We start from the raw sequence: 19,047 nt of genomic DNA on the forward strand, positions 1-19,047 counted from the left end.
TGTAATTCCAGTGCTTTTGGAATAGCACCCAGTGTGCCAATTACCACTGGAATTACCACTCCTGGTTTGTGCCATAATCTTTGAATTTCGATTTTTAAGTCCTGGTATTTTGCGATTTTTTCATGCTCCTTCTCGGCGACCCTGCTATCACCTGGTATTGCGATGTCTATGATTGTGACCTTATTTTTCTCCACCAGTGTGATGTCTGGTGTATTATGCGCCAGTATTTTGTCCGTTTGTATACGGAAATCCCACAAGATCTTGACCATCTGATTTTCGGTGACTTTTTCAGGCTGATATTCCCACCAGTTTGTTGCTGTTTTAATATTATACTTTTTGCACAAATTCCAGTGGATCATTTGTACTACCAAATTGTGCCACAATTTATAATCAGTCTGCGTGATTTTTTTACAGCAGCTGAGTATGTGATCAACAGTTTCATCAGCTTCTTTGCAAAGTCTGCATTTGGCATCATCAGAGGATTTTTCGATTTTGGCCTTCATGGCATTTGTGCGGATAGCTTGTTCTTGCGAAGCCAGGATTAGTGACTCTGTTTCTTTCTTTAATGTACCTGTTGTTAACCATAACCAAGTTTGTTCACTGTCCACTTTATCTTTTATTTTTTCCAGAAATTGGCCATGGAGTGCTTTGTTCTGCCAACTCTCCATTCTTGATTTTATCACATGTTTTCTGTATTCTTGTTTCGTCTGTTGGGCCTTCAGTAGTTTTTTGTTCTTTACTTCAATTAATAGATGTTCTTGACTTTCTTTTAAATAATCAGCCAGTGCATGTTTTTCTTCTTCAACTGTTTGCTTCACTTGTAATAATCCTCTGCCACCTGATTTTCGGGGCAGGTATAATCTATCAGTATCACCACATGGATGTAAACTGTAGTGCATTGTCATTAGTTTCCTGGTTTTTCGGTCCAAAAGATCCAAATCAGCTTGTGTCCAGTTAACTATACCAGCTGTATATCTTATAACTGGTATTGCCCAGGTATTTATGGCCTTGATTGTATTTCCACCATTCAATTTAGATTTCAAAATTTTCCTAACTCTGTTGGTGTACTCTCGCCTGACAATAGTTTTTACTTCTCCATGCTTGATGTTATCCAACTGCAGAATGCCTAAGTATTTGTAGGCTTCATTTTCTTTGCATTTAATTAATTGGCCATTGGGCATTTCAATTCCCTCACATGCAGTGATTTTGCCCCTTTTTATGGATACAGTGGCACATTTTTCCATGCCAAACTGCATTGAAATATCGGTGCTGAATACTCGGACTGTGTTTGTCAATGATTGGATTTCTATTTCTGACTTTCCATAGAGTTTCAAATCATCCATATATAGTAAATGCGAAATTTTTTCAGCTTCTTTGGCTGTTTGGTAACCTAATTTCATTTTTTTAAGATTACTGATAGTGGGATCATTGCGATGATGAAGAGAAGAGGTGAAAGTGAATCACCCTGGAAAATTCCTTGCTTGATATTAAGCATTCCGTAGATCTCATTCCCTACCGCCAACTCAGTTCTCCATTGTTTCATCGCCTTTTCAGTAAAGGATGTAATATTTTTGCTAATGCCAGTTGTTTCTAAGCATTTTATGATCCAACTATGTGGCAGTGAGTCAAATGCCTTTTTGTAATCAATCCAGACCATATTCAAGTTTGTTTTTCTGTTCTTACAATTTTCTAATATCATTTTATCAATTAGAAGCTGATCTTTTGTGCCCCTGCTCCTTCTTTTGTTGCCTTTTTGCTCTACTGGCAAGATGTTGTTTGTTTCCAAATAATCCATCATGTTATCTGCAATAATGCCTGTGAGTAATTTGAAGGTTGTTGGCAAGCATGTTATTGGTCTGTAGTTTTCAGGTGTTGTTCCTTTAGTTGCATCTTTCTGAATCAAGTATGTTTTTCCAGTTGTCAACCATTCATCAATTTGGCCCTTTTGTAAAATTTCATTCAGTTGCCTGGCCAATATTGCATGTAAACTGGTCAGATATTTGAGCCAGAAACCATGTAATTGGTCCTTTCCAGGTGATGTCCAATTCTTTACCTTTTTAACTCGATTTTTGACCATCTCAGTTGTTATTTCTAATACTTGCATTTGTTTGTTGCCAATGCTTTTCTCAAAGTCATGTATCCACTTTGCTTCCTTGTTGTAGTCCTTTGCATTTTCCCACAATTCTTTCCAGAATTCAACTGTGGCCTGGTTTTTCACTTTTGGTGTCACCATTCACATTAAGACTTTGATAAAAACGCCGTTGGTCTGATCGAAATTGCTGATTTTGTTTATATTGGATGATTCGTGCCTCATATCTTTCAATTTTTTAAAACTGTTGCTGTTATCTGCTGTTTTACAATCTCTACAGCTTCATTGATGTTTCTTGTATCCAATCTATATCTTCTGATTAGCTGATCTATGATTTTGTTGTTTTTAAGCCGTTGCTCATGCATGTTCTTTAAGTTACTAGCATCTGCCCTTAATTTTTTGATTTTTTGTTCTAAACGGATTTTCCACTTTGGCTTTGATGCTTTTTCTGTTGTGTGACTAGGTACTTTGATTTTAATGCCTAGTTCATTAGTGACTATTACAGCTGTGCTGTACATTAACCGGTTCATTTCCAAGATGGATCCCGATTCAGTTGTTGAAAACACTGCATTAACCATTTTCATGATAGGGGCCAAAATTTTCTTAGGCACAGTTTTTAGTGATGGTAAACGTTGCCTTTCCTCATTAAGCAGAAAATGCTCCATGATCTTATCCTTCAATTCTTTTTGTTTTTGAGTTAGTTCATCAGTTGGTTCAGTGATAACTGGTTCTAGTGGTGGTGATGTTATTTCCTCCCCGAGAGCTTCTTCTGGGAGTTCTACTATAATGTCTTTAGTTGTGTCTTGAATATCAGTTATTTCCGCTTGTGATATTGTTTTTTGGGTTTTGCAATTTGCCTGAATTTCCTCATGTTCAACTTCACTAAACACTTTATTCCGTATAATAAATCGCCTTTGATCTGCTAGTCGTTGTTCACTAACATTTGAATCTGGATATTGTTGTTTCCATAATTCATACATTCGCTTTAAATAGCCTCTTTTTTCTGGCTCTGAGTTGTAGTAACAGGCCATTATGGCACGGTTTTCATCTGCACTATATTTTTGTCGTTTTGTTGGCTGGTCCACTTGTAGCCCACTTGTCGACGGATGTCCAGGGACCCCAACATCCGCCGCGGCCCTTGTTAACCCGCACGACGACCGATGCGGTATGGAATTCTTATTTGTTTTTTTTACCATATTGTATGGGTTGGCGGGTTTTTTTTACGGGACCAGATGCCAACCTGACCCCAACCCTCCTCCTTTCTCATCCAGGCTAGGGACCGGCAACGGCGGAGTTGTTGTTGTTGTTGTTGTTGTTATTATTATTATTATTATTATTATTATTATTATTATTATTATTATATAGCAATAGTACTTAGACTCGTATACCGCTTCATAGTGCTTTACAACCCTCTCTAAGCGGTTTACAGAGTCAACATATTGGCCCCCAACAATCTGGGTCCTCATTTTACCCACCTCGGAAGGATGGAAGGCTGAGTCAACCTTGAGCCAGTGGGATTTGAACTGCCGAACTGCACCTAGCAGTTATATATACAACACAGATCCACTGCTAGATCTCTTGTATCACAGATCCAGATTCAGAAATTGTGTCTGCATACATACATCTATACAAAGTAATTTATCTGTCCCCCTCCCCTATTTGCAAAGCTTAAAATCAAGACAATTATTACTTGATTACTTTATATTGAATTGAATTGAATTGAATTTATTATATTTCTATGCCACCCTTTTCCCCGAAGGGTTCTCAGGGTGGCTCACAACCTAAGTCAAGGGGGGGGGGATACAAATAAGGAAAAAAGGCGGACAAAACAATACCACAATTTAAAAACACACAACAACCATACCATTCGAGGGGGGACAAAAGCTCATTAGCCCCAGGCCTGTCGGAACAGCCAGGTTTTAAGGGCTTTGCGGAAGGCCTGGAGGGTGGTGAGGGTTCGAATCTCCATGGCGAGCTCGTTCCAGAGGGCCGGAGCAGCCACAGAGAAGGCCCTCCTCCGGGTGGTCGCCAGTCGGCATTGGCCAGTGGATTGAATTCGGAGGAGGCCTAATCTGTGGGATCTAATCGGTCTATTGGAGGTAATTGGCAGCAGGCGGTCTCTCAAGTACCCAGGTCCAATACCATGAAGGGCTTTATAAGTGACGACTAGCACCTTGAAGCATATCCGAAGACCAATAGGCAGCCAGTGCAGCTTGCGGAAGATAGGTGTAATGTGGGTGTACCGAGGTACACCCACAATCGCTCACGCGGCTGCATTCTGGACAAGCTGAAGTCTCCAAATGCTCTTCAAGGGCTGCCCCATGTAGAGCACGTTGCAGTAGTCCAGTCTTGAGGTCACAAGGGCACGAGTGACTGTTGTGAGGGCCTCCCGGTTCAGGTAGAGACGCAACTGGTGCACCAGGCGAACCTGGGCAAATGCCCCCCTGGTCACAGCTGACAAGTGGTGTTCAAAAGTCAGCTGTGGGTTATAGAGTTCATTGTGCCCTTGGGTAATACCTGCAGTTTTACAAATGCTAAGAGGGGATGGAAACATCAAAAGAAAATAGCAAAGGGCACCAAAGATGCTTCTGTAAAAGCATAGGCATGACTTGACAGAAGTGGATTGCTACCAGTTCACACCAGTTCGGGCAAACTGGTAGTGGTATGTTGGGCTGGGTTGCAGAACTGGCAGCGACCCAGGCTGGCCACGCCTCTGAACCGGTTCCCTGGTCACCATTGATGGCATGTTTTTTTGTCCGTTTTTAATGTTCTGCGCATCCACAAAACTATTTACAGGCAACTGCGCAGGCGCATGAAGCGAACTAGCAGTAACGTCAACAGCAACCCACCCCTGTTGACAGGTGACTTTATATATTAGAGGGGCTTCTCCTGTGTCTTTGCCTTCATTGGAATAGAGCCTCTCCTTTCACTTGGAGTCTATCTTCAACAAAACATGTGGGACTTTTGAAAAAAACAATCCACTCAATCATGTTTGATTTTCAGATACTGTTGGTCGTGCCAGTGTTCTAGGCAGTTTTTTCAGAAGTGGTTTGGCATTGCCTACTTCTTGGGGGCTGGCAGACTAACTGGTCCAAGATCATCCAGCTGGCTTTGTGCCTAAGACAGGACTAGAATTCATGGCCTCTTGATTTCTACCCTGATGCTTTAGCTACTACACCAAGCTGGCTTTCTATTAACAATAAGATCCATTAAATTTATATTGTTAAATTAAATAGTATAAACCTATTGCATATTTTTTTAAAAATATGCTGATGAAACTACTATAATTTACCATTTGTTACCACCTTAATAGGGTAGATGGGGAAATGAATTTCTGACAAGGCCAAACAGCCACATTTTCCAAATGCATCAATAAAGTCTAATACTAGGTTATTGCAGTTTGAAAGAAATTGACATTGTGTGAAACAGGTAACCAAGCAAAACTGCAAATATAGAAGTACAAACATTAGTTGTTGTATCCTCCATATACTTATTTAGAATGCTCATTTCATTGAGAAGACCAAGCTGAAGACACGGTGTGGATTTTAGTATTTTATCTTTTAAAAAGTGGTAGTTTGTTGTTATGATCTTACCATTCATTCATTCATTCATTCACTGATTCATTTTCTTAGCTCGGTCATGTGGATTTGCTGTCCCAGCACCAGTTTTGAGTTCCTCCAACACAATGCTTATCCAGTTTCATTCTGACGAAACAGAGACCTACAGTGGATTCAAAGCTGTATTTTTCTTCATTGATGTTGCAGGTAAAGAAATCCTTTGTATGAACAGCACGTGTATCTTAGTTCTGCATACATACACACACATAATATATTTTGTCCACTTCAGTATGTTGTTTATAGCAGCAAACTGCATTCAAATTGGTAGGAATTTCAGTGGATCTTTAATAATTTTTTTAATTCTGACAAATCAAATCATAATCCATACTTTAACCACATTTCTTCTGCCTTTCTAATGTAATACTTGAATGAATGAAGTGAGGCATAAAGTTTACTAGCGTTAGAGCCTATCCAGAATAATGATTAATGCAATCACCCAGCTATCACTAGTACAATTTATCAGTAACCTGGAAGATTTAATATCACCACAACCATATCTAGATGATGTTGCAAAATTGTGAGCATGGATACCCTCTACCACTTAGATTGTGTTCAGAAACCAGTCCCTGCAATATCCAGAAAGGGATGAAAAAATTATTACTTGAAAATCTAGACAGTTTGTGAATCAGTGCTGATAAAATTAGGCTACATGATCCATTAATGACTTGGCATACATTGCCTGAAGCTGCTCCGTCTTAATCCTGGTTAGCTGGTCATGGTTGTCATTCCTGAAAAACCAAAGCCATCAGTCAGTCAGTCAGTCAGTCAGTCATAAAATTTATAGGCTGCCTATCTTTCCTCAAGGTAACTCTGGGTGGGTTTTATATAGAACTGAACATAGGTACTTAGAATAGTCTTGCCTGTTTTGTAGCCTTTTAGAGAACAGCTTGTACTGAAGGTTTTGGACCATCATATTTGAGTGTTTCTAATATATATTGTGAAATAGTACTATGTTGTGGAACATCTTGCCCTCAGAGGTGAGGAAAGCCCCCAATCTCTTGGCCTACTCCAAAGCGGTTAAATCCTGGCTGTGTAGCCTTGCATGGGGTGGGGGGACAAAGAGGCCTACACAACTATGGGGATGGCTGACCCCATGAGAACTTCCTTGCCTGTATTAACAACTGCTAATCCCCCATCTTGGAATACAGCTTCTTTATAATGTTGATTTATTATTTAAATTTTTTAATCCTACATTATTCTGATTTGAATGTTTAATTTTATTGATTAAATTTTACACTGCCAACAGCCTCTTTCCATGGGAAATGTCAAGAAGTATGAGGTATAAAAATAATAAATATATATATATTATTTTATATCTTGTGCCATTTTATTTTTTAAGTCTTCCTTTTTTAAAGTATAGTCTTTGGAATGGAGTTCAGAACAAATATGCTTAAATCAGGGTTGGCTTTGCCTCTATGTTTTTATTATATAGCCTTGGACAAAATGCTCCTTCAATATTACTTACTCGATAGAAATGTATTAAACTCATGTAAGTGAGTATAAGTGAGTATATTATAAGTCATATAAGTTGTATTATATTATATTAAGTGCTTTCTTTTAGCAATATTATTATCTAGCCTCTACAAAATCTATGTGGTAGTTAATTGTGGAAATGATAACTTCTTTAAGGTGAAAGCTAATCTTGAATTTTGGAGCCAAGTTTAAAACTTGTCACTCTGGTTTTACAGTATACCACACTGTCTTTTATGCATGTAAGTTATGGTTCATGACATATCTTAAACCTGATTTTCCACTACCTGCTACTCTTCAGATTTGGGCATTCAATATTAACAGTTTCAGATTGAGGAAATCTGGTCCTAATTATTAGGAGGATGAAGTGATGAAGCTAATTAAGGACCACTGTTACTTTAATATTGATTTCATGTACCAATTTCATCTGCCACTCCAGGTTTCCTTTGATCTAATAGACTTTTAGTAAAATAAAATAGGCAAAACATGGAAGTGTAATTAGGGCATGGTACTCCAAATTGCAGACCATAAATTAAATCAGTTAGTTCTCTGCATATACGTGTAGTTGTAAACTGAATTTTTATCTTTCCTGTTGAAAGCTAAGTAACATTCATTTCAGGAATTCTGAGAATGCTTCTGTGTGCTTCTGATTTTATTAGATTTAAACATAACAAATTCAAGCGGTGGAGTGATACCTGAAGAAATCAGTGAGTCTGCAAATGAAACAGACATGCCTGGTAAATATGTTTCTCCTGATATTCTTTTTAATAGCCACAAAGAAGGGGAAAGGGAAAGCAAAGAGAAATCCAGAATTTAATTTGTAAATATTCTTGGAATAAATGTGGCACATACTGCAATACAACATACACAGAATTATATAAAGTTTCTATAAGCATTCTATTGTCATTCAACTCATCTAGGTGGAAACTGTGTTTCTCTAATAAGTAATTCATGGATGAATCCACTTATTTAATAATGAACCTCACAGATTAAAAACCTGGGGTTTTTGTACATTCTTTTATAGAATATTGACCAATCAGACCCTTTATCTATTGGGTTATACAAAGGCTCCATTATAATAGGAAGGCTTTAATGAAGAGCCAAAAAAGAAAAAAAAAGTGTGGAATTCCATAGTGAAGTGACTTTCCTCTTTATGGATAGAGATGGGATGCAGTAGCCATCACTTGACCATTGCAAACCTGAAGAATGATTAGGGATTTGAAGCATGGATACTAACTGAAGGTCATCCAATGAACTTACTATCCATTTGGGAAAAGAGTGCTCACTTGGGACAGCCATTGCACACTTCCCCTACCTCTCCTTTACACCAAATTTTATACTGGCAAATCTCCATTGCTGTGCTGCTGTTAATGATAACTCGTCTAGAGCAGTGTTTTTCAACCTTGACAATTTTGAGTTGGGTGGATTTCATCCTCCAGAATTCTTCAGACAACATCCTAAGCAATCTAAAGAATCAGCTAAGGGTAAATAACATTATGCTTCCCATGAAGAAATGTTGTGCTCTATGTTCACATTTTCTCTGTCAGCAGATGATAGATGTGGATTAGCCTCCAATCAGCCTAGATTTCTCTTTAGTCGGATAGTTGGCGGTGAAGAAGCTGTGCCGTATTCCTGGCCTTGGCAGGCCAGTTTTCAGATTTTGGATGAAAACATCTGTGGTGGAGCTGTTCTCACAAGAACATGGGTTGTTACTGCTGCTCATTGTTTAAAAAAAGAGTAAGTACACTATGGATACTCTAGTTTTGAGAGAGACAAAGGCCTGCTTGACAAGGCCTCTGGTGACAAAAAAGGAGGCCCAGAAGGTTGCATGTGAACCTCCAAGCCTTTCTCACTCGAGATCCACTTGATGAGGCCTCTGGCGACAAAAAAGGAGGCCCACAGAAGTCCTCCTTTCTCATCGGCAAAACACTTGAAAATTATGTTCCCATAAACTTTGGCAACCCTTTTCAAAAAGCCTTTGCCAGAAGGAACAGAGCTTTGGAGGGAGGTGTCCACCCCTCCCAAACTCCATTGGTACCAACAAAAGCTTTTTGTAAAGGGCTGCCAAAGCCGACAGGAACACAACCTCCCTGCAGGCTTCGGCAAGGAAATGGAAAATGGAGGGAAGGCCTGAAGCCTCCCCTCCATTTGCAAACATCCAGACCTCAGTACACAGAGAATAGAATCCTAAAGTGTGAGATCACATGAGATCAGTAGCACGAGCTCTCAGCTACTGATCTTGCATGATCTTGCGGTACGTTAGGTCTCTGTTCTCTGTGAAAGCACCGAAAGCCTGATGCAATGAAGCAAAGAAACTGTGACAGAGAGGAGATCTTTGCAAGGTAAGTGAGTCTCCACAGGCGAAGTGCCTGTGAAGACCCAGCTGGGGAGGAGGGGGAATAGGTGGGGCGAATGTTGCAGAGCCTCTGTGGTTGTTCGTAAAAGCAAACAACTGCCATGGTTCTGCAATATTCATAATTTCGGGACTTGTTTGTAAATGCCAGGGGTCACTTATTGTGTAACTTTGAATGTTCTTTAATGGAAAACTCATAACCCGGGGACTACCTGTATTTGATCAAACCCACCACTATACATGTGACGAATGCTATCCAGTTCTCAAGACCAATATTTTGTATCTTCTAATTCTGAATACTAAGGTCTTTACACAATTCTGATTCAATTTCAGGGCAATCCTACTCATGGTTTGCCTCAGCTCATTATACCAATATCTAACTCTCAACTCTCTTCTGCAACTTTAACTACATTATGTGGGCATGATATTAATGCATTGAATAATGTATTTAATTAGATATTAATTTAATTAAATGTGGATTTAATGACAAAGTCCCTCTCTGACAACTATTGATAGTTAGGTGGCTACCTGCTGCTAGACGACAGTTACAACATTTATATGTAACATTTATGTTCCCATTTCTTCTCATTACTGAGGCTCTATGAGATAAATTGGAAGTTTCCATCTCTATCAAATGACTGGACATTTTTAAACATAGCAAATATATTGAAGATTTTATAAAATTATATAATCATATTATAACACCTAGTGAACCTACTTGGTTTGTGATCAATACTGGATTCTTATTTCAAATTCAGTATTTTTGTTTATTTACCAATGATTAACTGTGTAGGGGAATATGAGAGATGCTATGTTTGAGCTGATTAAAGCAATATTTGAATTATGTTGTTTTTCTAGGGGAAAATATCAGGATCTTTGGAGAGTGGTGGTGGGCACTCATGATATAAAAGAGCAAGATCAGAGCAGCCAAGTTAGTACAAGTTCTTTCTTTATGACATAATGTGAATTGATCGTGATCATATAGTACTCTATATCCGTGATAGCGAACCTTGGACACACATGCTGGAAATGGCACGCAGAGCCATCTCTCTGGGCATGCGAGCCGTCAACTCAAGGTCTTCTGGCTTCCGGCCAGCTGGTCTTCATGCGCACAGGAATGCTGGAAACCAGAAGACCGTATGGCTGGTGGACATGCATGTGCCAGAAACTGAAAGATCATCTTCCCGGTGCGCACATGTTTGAAGTGTTTTGTTGAAGCATTTATGCTATTAGCTATGATTTCTATTTGGATCAGCAAATAGTTTCTAGCCTAATAGTTCTAAAAGTATTTGGTTCTGCTGCAGAATTACATTTACTTTAGCTAAGGCAGCTAGGCTAGAAAATAGCTTTCTTTGATTTCTGGCTATTAATTCCTTTGTTTGTTTGTTTGTTTTGCTTTTTACTCTTGTTTTTATTTCTATTATCTATCTTTTTATTGTGTTTTTATTATCTAGTAGTAAATAAGGAGTTGGAATATGAATCATTAAATACAGAAGCTTGATTACTCGCTGATCCTAGGGAATTTTGAGTATCATTGTTTGAAGCAAGAACGTTCCACTGTGTGTTGTGCTGACTGGTAGATAGTGAAGACTTGCCCGGGTTGAATAGTCTACAGCAGGACTCCCAACTGTGGCAATTTCCAGGTATATGGACTTCAAGTCCCAGAATTCCACAGCCAGTATAACCATTGCTGAGAATTCTGGGAGTTGAAGTCCACTCACCTTCAATTTGCCAAGGTTGGGAAAAACTGGTCTACAGATAAGATATACATTTGAAAAAAGTCATTACAGGCAATCTCTGGTTTATGACCATTTGTTTAGTGACAATTTGAAGTTACAATCGGATTCATATTTATGATGGTTGCAGTATCCTGCAGTCAGATGATCATGATTTGCAACCTTCTGACCTGGCTTCTGATGAGCAAAGTCAAACCTTCTAGCGCAGGGTGTCAAACTCAAGGCCAGATCCAGCCCTAGGGTGCTTAGCTATGGCCTTCGAGACCGCCCTGGAAATAGCGAAGGACTGGCCCACAGTGCCTCTGCCAGCAAAAATGAAGCTCGGGAGGGCTATGAGCTCTGTTTTCACTGGCAGAGGACTGCAGGAGGCCATCACAGCCAAAAATGGAGATCGGGAGCCCATTTTCTCTAGCAGAGTGCTCGGGCCCCATAGGCACCCCCAACACAGGTGACATTGGGCTGGCCATGCCCACCCTGGCCACGCCCCCAAGATCAAACACAACCCTGATATGGTCCTCAATGAAATCGAGTTTGACACCCCTGTTCTAGCGGAAATGGGCTGCATAAAAACTTATTATTTTTTAAAAAATTAATAAACAAATAAACGGGTGAAGTCAAATTAACTTAATAATTGTATCATTCACTTAAGAAATGCAGTAAGAACAGTCATAAAATTGGATCTGGTCACATTAAGATTTACTTAATAACCACATTGCTAAGTGACTGAAATTCTGGTTCCCAGTATGGTTCTAAGTCAAAGACTTCCTGTACTATATAATAACACTGGACAATTAATAAAAAAGAATCTTGTTCTTTAGCCTGACATCTTTAACATTCGTAGCCACCCAGTGATGTAAGAGAAGATTATTTAGGACATCTAAAAAGCGCAGGTGTATTACCTGCAGCTTAAGAGTTAATGCTGTAAGTAAAGGCTGTAGTGTAGTAACTTCAACAAAGGGGACTATTATTTTTAATGTGATGGATGGTTGAATATGATTAAATGCATGAGAAGAAATCATCTTAGTTAATGCTTAAGTTTAGATAAAACTAAAACTAAATCAAATCTGTTCTGGGCCTACACACTTGTTAGTACGTGGCTCCCAACATGCTATCAAAAGCTAAATGCAACCTTTGACTTAAAAAGTTACACATTCCTGTCCTGAAAAAAGATAAAACAAAAAACCTTGGGCAATTTGATGCCACGATCAGGATGATATAATGATTATGTTCAGGTCACTTTAGAGGAGAGATGTGGGACCAGCTCTCAGTCCCAGCCTTCCAGGTGTTATACACACAATGCTACAAGGCCCACGGAATTTAACTCCTTCACTTAGGGCAGTGGTTCTCAACCTTCCCAATTCCGCGACCCTTTAATACAGTTCCTCATGTTGTGGTGACCCCCCCAACAATAAAATTGGTGTCTCGGTTCCTAAGACCATCGAAAATATGTGTTTTCATCTTAGGCGACCCCTGTGAAAGGGTCGTTCGATTCCCAAAGGGGTCCCGACCCACAGGTTGAGAACCACTGATTTAGGGAATGCTTCCCTCCTGCACTACTCTTATACTATTGGTCTCATAAGCAGCAAATGCCTTTCATAAGAGCCAAGGTGGCACAGTGGTTAAATGCAGCACTGCAGGCTACTGCTAGATCAGCAGGTCAGCGGTTCAAATCTCACCGGCTCAGGGTTGACTCAGCCTTCCATCCTTCCGAGGTGGGTAAAATGAGGACCCGGATTGTTGGGGGCAATATGCTGACTCTCTGTAAACCGCTTAGAGAGGCCTGAAAGGCCTATGAAGCGGTATATAAGTCTACTGCTATTGCTATTGCTATAACCTTATGCCTGTTATTTACTCAATCTTCTAAGTAACAAGGTAGAAGCATCAGTCAAGCAAGAGGTTTGCATGAAAGTATTATGATTTTTTATGATATGGCCTGCTTTGCATTGGATTTCTATAGTGAATTACTATTTTGCCTATCTTATTCTATCACTGGCTCTTGCCTCTCATGAAAAGAAAAGATTTCTTTCTAAACAACTTGAAATAGTCCTTGATTTATGACCATTTGTTTAGAGACTGTTTAAAGTTATGACGGCACAGAAAAAGTGACTTATGATTTATGTCACACAACTGTTGCAGTGTTCCCACAAACATGTGATCAGAATTCAGGGGCAGTGTGAATTTACAATGGTTATAGCATTTTGGGATCACCTGATCACCATTTGTGATCTTCCCAGGCAGCGTCCATCAAACAAAGTCAATTGGGGAAACAGATTTGCTTCAAAAATGCATGAATCACTTAGCTGCAGTGATTTGCATTAACAACTATGGCATTTTTTTAACAAAATCAGGTATGATTTTGCTTAGCAACAGAAATTCTGGTCCTAACTGTGGTTCAGAGGTAGTATTCAGCAGGTTCTGACCAGTTCTGGAGAACCAGTAGCGGAAATTTTGAGTAGTTCGAAGGAACGGTAGTTACCACCTCTGACTGGCCCCGTCCCCATCTATTCTCTGCCATCCAAGTCCCAGCGGATCGGGAGGAACTGGGGATTTTGCAATAACCTTCCCCTGGAGTGGGGAGGGGATGGAGATTTTACAGTATACTTCCCCTGCCATACCCACCAAGCCACACCAAGCCATGTCACGCCCACAGAACTGGTAGTAAATTTTTTTGAATCCCTCCACTGATGTGGTTATAAGTCAAGGACTACCTATATCAAACTCTGCTATATCAATGTCTCAGACAGATCAACTGGAATGCACCCAAGTTGATTAGCACATCCAATATATATATATGAGCATATAATCTCACCTAACATGCTGCCATGATTTTCCCATGTGTAGAAAAGATTGGTGAAACAGTACATTGTGCATCCAGATTTCAACACCAGCCCTCTGGATTCAGACATTGCTCTAGTGGAACTTACTGAACCTTTAGAATTCAATCATTATGTTCATCCAGTGTGCCTTCCGGAGCAAGAGGAGAAGATTGAACCTTCAAGGATTTGTGTAATTACAGGATGGGGCAATCAGTATGAAGGTGAGCATTTCCTTTTCCATCAAAAAAATATATCACTTCGTTGATTAGCCAGAATGATTCTTATTCTATCCGTCAGCCATGGAAGGATATGAAAAAAAGCTGGATCAATTATAGAAAACTAGTTGATAATCCAGCATTTCCTGGGTATTTATTTTTAGAGGGAAAATGTCCAGACCAAACATAATTTCTAATGTCGGATTTTCCTCCTTACCAGAGGCAGCCCTCTTGTGGAGTACTGTGAAGCTGTTACCATGGCAACTCCACTGCACTTGTACAGTAGAAGCCATTTTAAGGCATAACAGGCTGTATCTTAACAGAATACACACTCCGACAAGCGTTAGGGGTATCTTACCCCCAACAGTATTTTTTTTTTCAGAGAGTAAGTCATCTGTGTACCAAGTTTGGTTGAAATTGCTTGAGGCGTCCCAGAGTTATGCTGGAACACATACACGCACGCACACATGCAAACACACAAGTATGTATGTATGTATGTATGTATGTATGTATGTATGTATGTAAAGGTAGACTGCAAGAATGATAAGATGATACATATCAACTCAGCATGTTAGATTCAGACAGGGTGAGAAGATCCGTTTTATATCAAGAATTACATTTCCTTATAGGCAATCTCTTTGGGGGGGAGGTGTTCCACACAAGACCAAATGAATGGTAGGCAAGCCTCCCTTTTTCATTTTGCCTCCCATTCCTCTCTTTTTTTTTAAAAAAAAAAATCACTTTCTCCCTCTTCTTCCTCAGGGAAGGCTGATCCCTCTTGTCAGATGTCCAAAGTGATTTCATACAGGGATTTTGAAATTAAACCAAGGGTTATGTGAAATCAGATTGAACATCACAAGTTGCTCTCTTCCTTTTAAAGATTAAGATCCTCCTTGTTGCTTTCTTCATTGTAAACGATTTATTTTCCCCCTCTTTCACCTCAAGATAGAGCACAGTCAAGTAAACTGCATCAACTCAGAGTTCCTATTTTGGTTTCTGAAGAATGCCAGAAATACTATGAGAGCCATCCTGGTTTGGTCAACGAAAGGATGTTCTGTGCTGGATTTCCTGCAGAAGGGGAAAAGGATGGATGTACAGTAAGCTGCCTATGGAGTATATGCATTTCACAAATTCTGAAGCTTTACTATAATACTTCTTTGACAAACAGGTTCTGTTAACGTAAGCTGTATTCCTTTTCACTAGGGTGATTCTGGAGGCCCACTGGTTTGTCCTGCTAAAGACTCAAGCTTCTACACTCTTAATGGAGTAATCAGCTGGGGCCTTGGTTGCGGAAGAAAAGGCTACCCAGGAGTCTATACAAATGTTGCTGCTTTTGCAGATTGGATCAGTCAATACATATATGGAAAAAACGGTATGTTCATTTTAACAACAGCTCTTCAATTCTGATCTGCATTTTCTTCGTATGCGTGCCTGCACAAAACTGTTTCAGATGGACTGCTGCCCTTTGCATACATCAGAGGGGGTAGAAACAATCTCAGTGTAATTCTGCTCAGTCAATCAAGTAATACTGCTCCAGTCCTTTAAAGTTCAATGTGGAGAAGGCAGCAAGGGAATTACAAACACAATTGCCAATAAATTATTCCAATCAAATTGTTGTAAGAGATGACAGGGCTAGTTTATGTTGTCTACTCCTGCCCTACCCAAAATTCCCTCATATCTGATTTAGGAAAGCATTCTTCAGAACTAGGACAGCAAGCTTATAATCTTCAGTCCCTGGGAACAAAGTTACTCCTACCTATGACATGACATTCAAGAACAGGAATTTCCAAACCCCAAGGGAAATGTATTGTATTGCCATAGCTCTCACAATAAAGCGGGGGGGGGGGAGGTCCATGTGTGGAAGGGTTGCTTCATGTTAGTTAACTGAATGAAGGATAATTCATGCTTTTAAAAAGCCCAAAGCCCTTCCAGCTGTATTTGCTTTCAAGTTGTTAACTTTGCAAGGATTCTTTTGTAATTTACCTCTGACCTGGGTTGACCAATCTGATTTAATGATTTCTACATTTCTCTCCACGTGGGATCCTGTATATTGGACTGTGCGTGAGATTACATGGAAGCAAAATGCAAAATCTTTTTAAGCCTCTTTTGTATGTTTGTGCTGAGATCCTTAAGTTACAAGAAGTACTCTGGATTTTGAGAAATCTTTTCTTTACCAACTCCTGCAATTTTATTTTCAGATTGATTTTTTTTTTTGAGTCAGAGTTCATTTCTTCCAGTTGGTCTGAAAAGTATAGTTACATAGGTTTTTCACCCTCATACTTAACGAATGTAGAAAATAAATGTATGTACGAGGGATTCTAGTTGAGATGCTTGCCATATATTTCCAAATGCTCTATGGCAGTGGTCCCCAATCTTTTTGGGGTCCATAGACCGGCAGTAGTAGTGGGGTGGGGGGGGTGGAAGTGCAATTTTTATTTAAGAGCCGAGGTGGCGCAGTGGTTAAATGCAGCACTGCAGGCTACTTCAGCTGACTGCAGTTCTGCAGTTCAAATCTCTGAGTCAGGGTTGACTCAGCCTTCCATCCTTCCGAGGTGGGTAAAATGAGGACCCGGATTGTTGTTGGGGGCAATATACTTACTCTGTAAACCGCTTAGAGAGGGCTGAAAGCCCTATGAAGCGGTATATAAGTCTAACTGCTATTGCTATTGCTAATTTTATTTTCAGATTGATTTTTTTTAAAGTCACAGCTCATTTCTTCCAGTTGGTCTGGCCATTTCTATATTAACAGTGGAGTTGGGCTACCATGTTTCCCCAAAAATAAGACAAGGTCTTATTTTCTTTTGACTCCCCCCCCCCAAATAAGCACTTGGCTTTATTTTCAGGGAGGTCTTATTATTTTTGAGGTGCGGGAGGTGGCGAGTGTGGTCACCTCATGGCTGCTGCTGTGTTGCGCTGCTGCAGCAGCAAAGTGCGCTACTAGGCCTGCTGCTCTTTTTGTGGCAGTTACCGTGACAGAAGTGGCACGATGGCTAGGGTTGCTGGAACGGCTGTTAGGTAAGGTTGTGTGGGACATGTGGGGCATGTTCCCCCCTTCCCTTCCCCCCCCCTGGCCTCTCTTCCTCACCTCGTGTTGCTTGTGCAGCAAGCAACCAGAGGAAATGGTGGGGACCGGCTGCGCAGGTACTTAAATCTTTTGGGGGAGGGTTTATTTTAGCGCATGCGTTCAAAAGTCCGATTGGGCTTATTATCCGGGGAGGTCTTTTTCTCGGGGAAACAGGCTACGATTCTAAGAGACATGGCAGATGCGTCTCACACTGGTGCTGTGATGGGATGTTGTCAACTTCTAGCAATGGGTTTCTAGAATCTTACCAAAACAATTGCAATTAGTGTTAACCTTTAATTAAACGTATTCCCAGAAAGCTTAAGCATTTCATAATCATTATGCCATGCCTTCTGTTGTAATTTAACGTGGATCAACTTTTGATTGGCCTGTAGACATTGCTTGCTTCTTTATTTTTGCAGATTCATCAAGTATGGCATGAAGACAACTAAATAAAGGCACCGTTCTGAAGGACATTCCTTAGTTCATGTGTCTGACTCCTGGATGTGTGAGCTATGATGGTCAAAAAGGGGAAAAAAGACCAAAAGCTGCAACTGCTCTATTCTCATACTGGGATATTCATTTATTATTAATTGTCTTAAGTGTGTGCTTAAGTTCAAGTTTCTGTATGCCTTAAGAATTACTTGGATAGCAATAGTAAAAGCACTGAATGAATTAGGAGTTCTAACTTTTTTTAAAAAAATTAGAGTGCACCTTGTTTTTACAGTAATTTTATAGTATAAATGAATATAGATGTTTCCATATTAACTATGTTAAAGGGAGGAGAAAAAGGGACAAAAGTAAGGATGAAGCAGCACTACCGATTGTGTGGCAAGAAGTGTATGTGATTGTATTATTACTTGCACATTAGATTAACAATGTCTAGCCTCCTGATGAAAATTATAGTTACATAGGTTTTTCACCATCATATTTAACGAATGTGGCAAATAAATGTATGTACAAGGACTTCTGGTTGAGATGCTTGCCATATATTTCCAAATAATGCTCTATGGCAGTGGTCCCCAATCTTTTGGGGGTCCATAGACCGGCAGTGGTAGTGGGGTGGGGGGTGGAGGATGATTGCACACCAGAGGTGGGTTCCTACCAGTTCGCACCTATTTGGTAGAACCGGTTCGTCAAATCTACCAAACCGGTTAGAAGAGGTTCCACCAGTGGACCCGGAAAGCAGGCCACACCTACAGAAGAGGTTTTTTTTGAAACCCACCACTGGTCCTTGGATATGATTGTTCTACACTATCATGCTCATATTTATAAAACTCAGTGCCTCTGTGAAAGGTGAGGATGACTACTGCGTTTGTGGTGCAATCAGAACATTGCGTGTGTTTAAGTTGTTTTAACGCAAACCAAAGATGCCTTTTAAAAAACAAGTTTACATCATATTCTTATGCATGCCAGTGCTGTGTGTGAGGTAATTTAAGGTGGTTCTGACAAGTGTCGTCGGCATCTTCATATCCGGTCACATGGGCAGCAAGCCACTCCCATCCGGTCACATGGGTGGCAAGCCACTCCCACAAAGGAGGCCACACCCACAGAGTAGGTTTGAACAATTTTTGAAACCCACCACTGTTGAACACGCACAACCCAATCCCATGCATGACCAAATAAAGCTTTCCTTGCTCGCCAGCTACTTGCGAGACCGCTTTCCTCTAACGAAAGACAATGGCATGTT

At 40.1% G+C, this 19,047-nt stretch overlaps 1 protein-coding gene across 1 annotated transcript in view; it reads left to right on the forward strand.

Moving 5' to 3' along the window:
• OVCH2 (ovochymase 2) overlaps nt 1-18,366 on the forward strand; it is a 35,528-nt gene extending 17,162 nt beyond the window's left edge. Inside the window, exons 14-21 of the mRNA XM_087720782.1 lie at nt 5,722-5,853; nt 7,836-7,913; nt 8,727-8,913; nt 10,388-10,460; nt 14,107-14,302; nt 15,242-15,393; nt 15,500-15,668; nt 17,780-18,366. Of these exons, the coding sequence (XP_087576908.1) occupies nt 5,722-5,853; nt 7,836-7,913; nt 8,727-8,913; nt 10,388-10,460; nt 14,107-14,302; nt 15,242-15,393; nt 15,500-15,668; nt 17,780-17,799 (1,007 nt within the window). The 3' untranslated portion in view covers nt 17,800-18,366. The remainder of the gene's footprint in view (nt 1-5,721; nt 5,854-7,835; nt 7,914-8,726; nt 8,914-10,387; nt 10,461-14,106; nt 14,303-15,241; nt 15,394-15,499; nt 15,669-17,779) is intronic.
• Nucleotides 18,367-19,047: the final 681 nt, after the last annotated feature.

This window comes from Thamnophis sirtalis, unplaced genomic scaffold (genome assembly GCF_051295495.1).
Source record: "Thamnophis sirtalis isolate CommonGarterSnake01/CBP01778 unplaced genomic scaffold, rThaSir2_p1.2 scaffold_1, whole genome shotgun sequence".
NCBI classification, from domain to species: Eukaryota; Metazoa; Chordata; class Lepidosauria; order Squamata; family Natricidae; genus Thamnophis; species Thamnophis sirtalis.